Genomic DNA, 10,322 nt, shown 5'->3' on the forward strand with positions numbered 1-10,322 from the left:
ATAAAAGTACGGGTTTCTGGAAACTCTGTTATATTTAACTATCTATTTGTGTGTCGTGTTTCATTATATCAAATAAATTCGCAATGAATCTTCAGTACTGTCCTGTTCACTGACAGCTACCGTACGACAGTAAAGCCTACTACAAATGAAACTTAATAAATAGTATAAATAAACTCACCATCGGTTTTTCTTTAGTTTCTTTGACTCTGCTGCGGGGAAGCGGTACGATGAAAAGAACCTTGCTCTTTTAATTCCTGACTTGTTGCGATTATTAGCCTGCCACGCAGCCGCTCCCCGTGTTAAATATTAAAAATAATTTACGTTTTTATAAAAGTCTAATAATTTTTAATAAACAACTTTGAAACGTGAGCTTACAAACGGGCTCTTCGATAACAACAGACGGAAGAAGTGGTCAGTGCAGTGAACGAAACGGACGGAACAAAGTGAGACGAACTTTTGCCTCGGCTTAGTTGATGTCACTCTGTAAAAAGCAGTTACCAATATTCCGTTTCATCACAGACCTACAGCTCAACACTGAGTCGAAGAAACTGAAGCAAGAACAAAAGGTGAGCTTCTTTCAATAACGATCCCGTTGACCTTTTTGGTTTCCCACTCGTGTACTGAAATAAAATCAACCAAGTGCTCATCTAATTCGTTATCAAAAGGTTTCGTGTCTATCCTAGAGAGCTGACCCTGTACAACCCTGGCGAGCAGCCATGTACCTTCTCACTACACTATTGGTCTCATCACGCAATAAAGATTGTGTGATTAGCAGCCTGCGAACCCAGACAGCTTTTCTCTTGTTTGGCGGAAATCTGATTGTGTTGTAGGCTAATCTCTTTTCTAAAATTGCATTTTAAAAGCGAAAAATCATAATAGAAGGTCAGTGCCGCCATTGTAACAAAAACATTCAGTTGAGGGGTCCCCTGAGTATGACAACACTATTTCTCAGTCTCCCCTAGTCCGGAGTGGTTTTGTCACAATATTTACGTTTCAAAATGGCGGCAGCACAATCGAACATCCGAAGTAAGTCACGAAAGAAGGACCGTCCGCCGATGTTTTAAAGATTTTTTTTACTTTCCATGACTTTCTCGAGAAAGTAAATAATTCTACAAGTGATCTCCTCGATAGTAAGTGCGTAACGATTTATGAGACGACAAATCTGCAGAGATCTAATAGCCGAAGTGACGTACGTTTCTGACGTTTTGTTGCACATCTGGTGTGTCGAACGCTTTAACAAGCAAATGTACGCGAGGTATTGCGATTTGCTCCCAAGAATTTTGTTTGGTGACTAAGACGGCGCTATAGACTTCAGATCCTGCTTGAGTTGATGCTAGTTCAGTAGAAAAGTGCGGTATGGTTGATGCAGTTAAAGCTATCATTGTTTGTGCGGTTATCATAATTGCGATTTTTTTCGGATTTTGTTGCCATTTTATTTCGCGAAATCGAAGGGACGAAGAGCTTGCATCACGCAGCAGCGGGGCCCGCAACAGCAGAGCAATGCAGCAAACTGAAGTTGGAAGTACAAACCAAAACAACACGGGCCCAGTGTTTGTGATAGGTTTGCAAGGACGAGGATTGAATTCAAATGCCCGCGAAGCCGGATCGCACTCAGGTGAAGGTCAAACGAACGAAAATCAACCCGATGAAACGCCTCTAAGTGCTGATCCTATCGCTGATAGCGGTCCGCCACCTTATGGATGTTTAACAACTTCTGATGAAGCTCCGCCGCCAAGTTACGAAGATGCTTTAAGGGTTTCGACGGAACATTTGGCCACGACACGGCATCAACACATTGTATAAATTAGCACACGAAAGAACGTGATTTTCAGATTATTATCTCACTATTCATATGCTATTTATTTCGGTGACTTTTAACCTTACATTGACCAGCTCGCATTTAACAGAAGCAGCTCTGTAGATAAGGTGCAGAAAGTATATTTTCTGTTTACACAGAGTTAGAGTTCGAATCTGATGGTTTTTATTTCCAAGTTTCGAACATGTTCCGTAAAAGACAACAAACTTTGTTGAGTAGATTATACAAATGGAAGGACATCTTGTATCTTTAGTTAGACCTCGTGTTTTATTTGTGTGTATTATTTTGTAAAATGGATTGAAAATTTCCTTTTACACAGATAAGTATCTCGCCACACATGCAGCCGGAGTAAGGCCTTTTTCGCTTTCTTGATTTCTTACTGAAATGAAAATCCAGTTGTATGTTTGATGCCTGGCTTTCACGCAAGGTGTCAACGAATTCACTCAGAAAATGACGAATTTGTTGTTGAATTAACGACGAAAATATTATTCGGCCTGAAGGATTTATTCTAATCACAGTTAAATTGTTATTATTGAACATTGTTATTGCTCCCCTTTTTGAAACATGAAACTGAAAAGAAAGAATACTTAGATTGAAGAAATATGGTAATTTTTCTCTGAACACTTCTTAGAACGTGATTCTGTGATTGTCGTTTTGCTTAAATGAGTCCTAAATAAATATCACGAAATACTGTCTCATTATATGGACTCTCATTGTGTTACTCTTTCTTCCCTGTCTTCATAAGTCACGCCAGAGAGGCGAACCTGCAAATCCGACTGCCGTCAGTCAGGCCAACCCTGGCGTTACTCAAGCACTTTTTAAAAAGCTAATCGAAGTGCTAACGAAAGCTATTTCTTGGATAACCAGAACGCAGAAAAGAAGGAGTAACCACGATCTTCAAAGGGTATTGTTTGTGTTGACAATTGCTTTGAAAAACTAAAAATCAGGACATTGGCACCTGATACCATTGATCTCCTCGACTGATGCACGTTTTTGTCCAAACAATTCTTCAAGCTGCTTTGCTGGGGTTCATCATGAATTTCATTCTACTTTGGGTATGTTTGGGAGTTGTATTCATCTGCGTCATCGTTTTTGTTGTATGGCTGTGTCATATGGCAGCAGAGAAGCGAAAGGAAGAAGTAGATGAAGAACTGACCTCAAGAAACAGAGCAGCGCAGCCAAGTAACGAGGCCGATGAAAGCCACAAAAATCCTGAGCATATCGATGACAGTAATCTGCCACCAGTAAACAATTTAGCAGCTTTCGGTGAACCTTTGCCACCACCGCCAAGCTACGAAGAAGTTGTCCGGTCTACAGCTGAGAATTTACCATGAAACGACAAGAACACATTGCGTAAATTTGCGCAATTAATGTCACGTTTTACTAGACACATGAAAAATGTACTTTATACAAATGCACTGGATAGTTTACATGAACTAGTTATATGCTCCTGCAAAGTTTTACGAGTGTTTTTTTTAAATAGTTTACAATCGTGATAATATGATGGTAACAAATGCCCAAGTTTTATACAGACCTTTTTATTCCAACGAACGTGATAGTATCTCAGTAAAAACTTTCCAGAGATGATTACAGGAAACATGCTCATAAAGTAATGAAAAAAATCGATATTGTGCCAAAAAATGATTTACTTTTTAGTGAAACTGTATAAAATTAGCTATAATATTAACTTTTAAGGAGTTCATTGTTTTTACTGTTCGAAGGTTGATAAATTGATTGTTAAGAGATCACGAAGTCCTTTCCGTCACGCAATCACGCGTATTTACAAACAGTATTTAGATAGAAATGTTCTTTTATATTGAGTTCTGTTCGCTAACCTAAAAGTGAAAAAGTTTTTTCGTATATTGAAGCCATTACACCCCCTTAAAACGCGCTCTTTTGTCAACAAAGTTCTAAGTTGATATACGCGTAACAATTAATTCCGTAATAAAACAGCTAAACTGCGCAACCGCGCGAAGAGTAAATAAAGTTTAAGCACACTCGAGTGGCTTCAGCAATATGGAAGGAATTGCTGTGTTGTTGCCGATTCTTTGCAGTTTTCTGAACGTACACTGGACTTCAGCGTGTTCTTCTGACAGCGACTGTTACGGTAGAGAACGCTGCTGTAAAGTCGGACATTTTGAAGGAAAGGGTTCGTGCGTTAATCATGTGAATTGCTATGACTTTTGTGACGACCGTAACGACTGTTCTGCGCCAGAGATATGCGACATTTATAACAATCTCTGTACTACAGCATGCAGCTTTACTAGCCAGTGCCATCAAGGATATATCTGTTATGACGGGCATTGTATTTGGGATGAAGATTCAGCGGAATCCGAGTTAAACATTACCACACTCATCGCTGTAATTGTTGGCCTTGGGGCCCTCCTGTTTCTGGTTTGCTGTTGCATGAAACACAAACGTCGTTCAGATCAGCATAACAGAGCCTCAGGGAACAGTTTAACTTACAGAGCTACCGGAGGAACAACTCTACGGCAGAATGGAGAGGTTGACAGGTTGCAAACGAGTTCAAATTTACAAGGAGACGAAGAGTCTGGTGTTCAAATCACAGATCCCATCGCCGAAGGTGGACCCCCTGCATACAGTGAAGTCAGCGCTCAGCCCGAGTCACCTCCGCCAACTTACGAAGAGGTTATGAACGCGTCACATGAGATCCTGCCTCCGAATGTACGTGAGCATCAAGTTTGATCACGTTGATTGAACAATGCTATGTGTAAATCAGTTCCAAAGGCGGACATTGCCCCCGCCAACACCACCACTGTTTCGATATCGAACAGATCATAGAAAACTGTTTAAAGTGCTTTAATGGAATCGAGTGTTCCCTAGAATACACTTGAGACAACGCCTTGTTCTATCTAAAAAGGTGTTATATCGATTACAAAATCACGTGACACACTTGCGTTACTGTATCTCTAACCTAGTGATACGATCTATCGTTACAACCACCACCACCACCACCACCACCTTCCGGGCATAATTGCATTTGGCATTTTGGGAAAGTAATCAAATGTTGAACAATGTTGTTTCTGCTCAAGAAGGACTGGTGAAGGATCATCATTATCAATATCATCAAAATAGAGCTGGTCATCATTATCGTCATCACCATTATCATCATCACCATCAAAAACATCAAGTTGGCTGTGCTGAGGCAAAGTATGCTTGTGTTTTTAACTCTTAATTTTGTAAGAGGAAGATGGATTTACATTTAACAGTATCAAGTAATCACAGATCGATAAGATGACTTTTAAAACATGCTGAAGAAGATAACAGACCATATGGCACTTGCCAATCCCCTAGATACATGTGACTTGCATTAACTCTGCTGATCATGTTTTGAAGAGTTTTTTTAAAGATGTTAAACATCAATCAAGAACAAGTAGCAATGTTCACTTTAATTAATTTTTAGTGTTACTGGAATCTTAGTTTATTATTTGTTCAAAGAGATAGAAGTCCCAGGATGAGCATACAGGTCACCAAAGTAATTGAATTGCATACAGCTGAACTCCTGTTAAGTGGCCACCCTCGGGGAAATGGGAGGAAGCCTTTTAATAGGGGTTGGCTGTCTAATAGGTGTTCGTGTCCTATGAATATATTTTATTGCCTAGTGAACATATAAAATAACGTCAAGGTAATCATAATAAACTTGCGTTTGAATGTTATTATCTGTCTTCAAATTCTATTTTGGACTCTTATCTGCCATTGTCTTTTCCAAACGAAAGCAAATTATGTGTATCAATTTTTTTGTGGCCGCTTAACGGGGATAAGTAGAGTAGAGAACTTTTTCATTGGGACAACCAAGAGGTGGCCACAGCCGCTTAATATAGGTGACCAGTCAATAGCAGTTCTATTTAGAGTATTTTATTTTGGGACTTTGATATCTGGTTGCTTAATGGGGGGTGGCCGCTTCAATAGAGGTTCAACTATACATGCAGTATTATTCATTTAGAATTATGATGTCCTGGTGACCCTTTGAGAATTAGGCTGTGAGCAAGCTCTCTTGCCACACACTGCTTCAAGATCTATGGAGAAAGCATACTTGCAGGCCATTAGTTAGAGAATTGTACCATGTAAGAGCTATTTTAGGACACAGAGGTGGGGGTTTGATATCAATTTTGTTTGCCTCATTGCTTCTATCCTAAAATTCTCAGTATTACATGGCAGTGATGTTGTTGACAGTGCGACGATATGTCAATAATAATTATTGTCAAAATCAGCCAATCAGCATTAGGTTCAACCATGTGCCCCTGTTGTCACTCCATTTTACAACATGGCCGTGTAGCAGTGCTTTGTTGTTAGAATAAAGTTCTGTTGAGTTTATCAAGTTTACTGGACTTGTTTTCTTAAGCAGGCAGGAGATCCCAACAAGTTTTTACAAACTTTTCTTGGGGGATCCCTTTTACAATTTCTGCTGTAGCTATCTAAGGACAGCTGTTGATGTCATGCTAATTATGAACAGCCACATGTTACATGAAAAGCATGCTACATGTAAAACATGCCCACCTGCACCTATATTAGCTTTACTACCTGCAGACATGCTAATTTTTATAGGTATGTTTATTTAAAAGGATTGTAAATCGATAAATAAAGTGCAAAAGTGTAAGTAAGTCAATAAATAAATGTGTAAAAAGTGTATTACACCGCCCTGGGAGTTCGCTCTATATCAACAAAATCTTCAATATTCGCGATTTCAATTCCAATCATGAATTTCCTTCTAAAACGAATGAACTACGCAACCGTGCCACAAGAGTAAAGAACGTAAATACAGACTTGGGTCGATTCGACAACATGGGAGGAACTGCTGTATTTTTGCGCATTCTGTGTAGCTTTCTGAACGCACACTGGACTTCAGCGTGTTCTTCTGACAATGACTGTTTTAACGATATAGAGCGCTGCTGTAAAGTCAGGCATTTTGAAGGAGAGAGGTAGTGTGTTAATCGTGTGAAATGTGCTGACTTTTGTCACGATCTTGGCGATTGTTCTGCGCCAGAAAGATGCGACATTATATTTGTGATGAAGGGAATTGTGTTTCTGCGGAGTCCGCGATAACCATTAACACTTTGATCGCTATATTTGTTGGCGTTGGGGCCTTCCTGTTCTTGCTCTGCTGTTGCGTGCAACAGAAACGTCGTTCAAGGAACGCGTTTACTAACAGAGCTCCCGGGGGAACAATTCCACTGCATAATGAAGAAGTTGGCAGGTTACAAACGAGTTCAAATTTACAAGGAGACGACGAATCCGGTGGTCAAATTCCAGATCCCGTTGCTGAAGGTGGACCTCCTGCATACAATGAAGTCAGCACTCGGCCTGAGTCACCTCCGCCAACCTACGGACGGGTTATGAGCGCGTTCACATGAGATCCTGCCTCAAATGTACACGAGCAGCAGGTTTGATGGCTTTCATTGAGCAACATTATGGGAAGATCAGTTCGTAAGGTGGACATTTTTTGAACATAATGTAAAACTGCAACCTGTGGTTTAATTCTGCTTCAGAAATATGCGAACGGTTAACTGTGTCATGTCTTTCTGCGTCGCACATTTCTCATCAAAATGACTGGACGGGGCCAACAAACACATGACCTCGTCCTGCGAGAATTTCCCGCGAGATCTAGCTCGCGCGGGATTTTAAGATACTGTGCGACAAGACAAAAAACTCATTCAAAGGATACGTGACAAGGCTAGAAGTTCAGCAGAGAAGATCAGTTTATGATAAAATCTCGTGGGCACTGTTTTCTTAAAAGGACCTAATACCTATCGGAGTGAAAGTCATTCTTGTTCCACAAAGTCGGCCTTACGCGCGTAATGACCTGGTAACGGCTATACTTACAGAAAATTGTAATGTTTGTAATGGACTGCAAGTTAAGCGCAGTTTCTTAAAATATCTGTAACCTTAACCGTTGTTCCGTTTGAATTATAAAGCTCTCCAGACTACCAGCAGGGTCTACACGCTAAACGTGAAAATCTACACTCCATTAACATTCTTAATTTCTACTGAAGATATTTTCAGAGACTACAGAATGGCAGAAACCAGTAATAGATCAAAAATCAACATTGTTCATGATGTGACGACTCCACGCACGGTTCATATGGTCATAAAATGGGACTGGGAATTCATGTAAAGAATTAGTGTAAAACAGCTTGATAGTTTCAGGTCATGGCCAAGGGAACCAATCACGGACCAGTTTAGCCATATAATAATAATAGTAAGAATGAGGTCACGGTGAAAAGCGCAGCCATTTTAATATCTCTTTACGGCGTTTCACGATTCACAGAGGATGCATATTAAGCCTGACTGGGGATTAACCATAAACAAAAAGGACTGGTATTTGAAATTGTAAAATGTTCAATCTGCACCTTATTGAAGTGTGATTTGGGGATGACGGTGGTTTTAGCACTTGTGTGTTAAAATGATGGTTCCGTAATGCTTTAATCTCAATATAGCGAACAGTTGTTTGACGGCCATAAGTAGCAAGTAATGACTATATTTTAATCGGTTACCTTCAAAATCATTACAATTTGTGGAAAACTTGTGACATTGCGTGACATTTTAGGGACTTACACGCTCACTCTAGCTTTATGAGCTCGCGAGTTTATTCGTTTTCTTTTATTTTGATGATGGACTGTTGATTCGAAGACTTATTGATCCTTAGGTTGATTTATTAGGACATGTTTTGTTGTGATTGAGGACAACGAGTGTTACATCTTACTTAGGATATCAGATGTTTATTGTGTAGAACATTCTAGAACGTTCGAGAACAGGCTTAAAATAACTTTGGGTCGGATTTCAAGTCATGTGATCATCGCTTTCCCGGCGCGTGTGAGTCAATTGAAAATCGAGCATGTAATCAGCTACAATCACAGCGATAATATATTTGGTTAAAAGGTGAAATTGTGAGTTCTTCAGTGTCTCAGGGAATTCGTGACAGGGCAGTTGACAGGGCAACTTAAAAATTCCCCACAAATTTTCCATATTTTAGTTTACCAAGAGAGAAAATTGTATCAAAGACATGAAGCGAATAAAAGCATAGGATAGGTAAACACTACGAAGAAGAATTACGGACAATGACGGAGTTGAACGAAGAAACGAAGAAACAAAGAACGAATGATCGACGATCGAATTTCCGCCGGCGGTTAACGGAAATATGTTTACCCGTTTGTTGATCGAGGTTAAGTTCTCCGAAAACAAATATCCAGTATTGCCCTCCAGCAGTCAAATACCATTAGCCTTGTATGTAGCTGTTAATTCTCTTTTCATGACCAAAATAGGAATTGTGAAATAGCTCAAACTTGAAAATGCATGTCAACACACAGACCAGCTGCTCCCATAAAAACTAATTAGGATTGTTACTCAGCCGGTTCACCCTACGGCCACTCCGCGCCAATAAAATAAACAAACAAAAACGTTAAATGAATAATTTGTCAGTCTCAAGTCTTTGCCACATGGAGAAACTATTTTGACCCACGCTTTTCAGGAGAAATTGCTGCATCGACGAAAATTGATGCTTCAGCACACTGCGAAAAATTCGCAGACTTGCATTACTCAAAAAAGCTATTTGTGGCGATCGCAGTTTTCACATAAAAGGACGCTTATTGGAAAATTATCCATTGTTATTGAGTAAACTTGAATTAATCGGGGTCCAAAATTGTTTTAATTTCGCCTAATTGAAGAAAACGACCTTACTTAGGCCGTTAAGTTCAATACATCCCAATACGATATCAAATTGAAAAATAAGGACTAAACATAATTGTCATTTGCGGCCTGCTGAAAGGTTTTCTTGTTTCGATCTAAAATTAGAACATTGTATCACAATTTACTTTTGTTATTTTAGTACCATTAACATTGCTAACAAGAGGAGAAGAAGACATAAGGACGCAGAAAAGAAGACAGATCTATAGCAGTTTTTTACCGCCGAGAATTTGTCGGATCGGCTAATGATGGTTAAAATGCCGCCCAAGGGCTTATTTTTGTGCAATATTGTTGCTTTATCAAGCGGAAAACAAGAAGGCGGGAATGTGGGATTGTTTGGACAGTCTGAACAAAGCGATTGTTTTGAAGTGAAACGTTCAGCGACCCAACAGTCTGCAGAAATCGACTTAAAATGGGTGTTCGAAAAAAGTGCGTGACTTTGTCGCCGCAAATGTGCGGGCACGCGATTTGACACCCGCAAAAATGAACCACTTGACAACCGGGCATTCATTTCATGGTCTTTTAAAAGACAAAAGCTACTGAGTGAACGGTTCGATGGGTTTTTAACAGGTTCGATGAACGATGCGTCCCAGAGAACTGTATGTACAATCGTCCTGCGATTGAAGAATATCTGCCATTTATACCCAATAACTCATGGTGACAACATGCTTCCGAAACCCATTTTGAAACAACAAAACAGTAGCACAGCGCTGATTGATAAGCATATTATTATTTGCATATCTATTATTTCCTGTTATTAACACCTGCGAGTCGTGCAGTCCGCTTTGTTACCACTTGTCGAGCT

The 10,322-nt window shown here is 39.8% G+C and overlaps 1 protein-coding gene and 1 pseudogene across 1 annotated transcript; both read left to right on the top strand.

Moving 5' to 3' along the window:
* Positions 1–4,527, top strand: LOC145490097 (uncharacterized). Its single transcript, XM_081469201.1, has one exon. It carries the CDS (start codon positions 3,833–3,835, stop codon positions 4,520–4,522), a length of 690 nt encoding a protein of 229 aa, XP_081325327.1. The 5' UTR covers positions 1–3,832; the 3' UTR covers positions 4,523–4,527.
* A 2,092-nt stretch (positions 4,528–6,619) lies between these two features.
* LOC145490098 (uncharacterized) lies at positions 6,620–7,188 on the top strand (annotated as a pseudogene).
* Positions 7,189–10,322: the final 3,134 nt, after the last annotated feature.

This window comes from Orbicella franksi, chromosome 6 (assembly GCF_964199315.1).
Source record: "Orbicella franksi chromosome 6, jaOrbFran1.1, whole genome shotgun sequence".
In the NCBI taxonomy this organism is placed as follows: domain Eukaryota; kingdom Metazoa; phylum Cnidaria; class Anthozoa; order Scleractinia; family Merulinidae; genus Orbicella; species Orbicella franksi.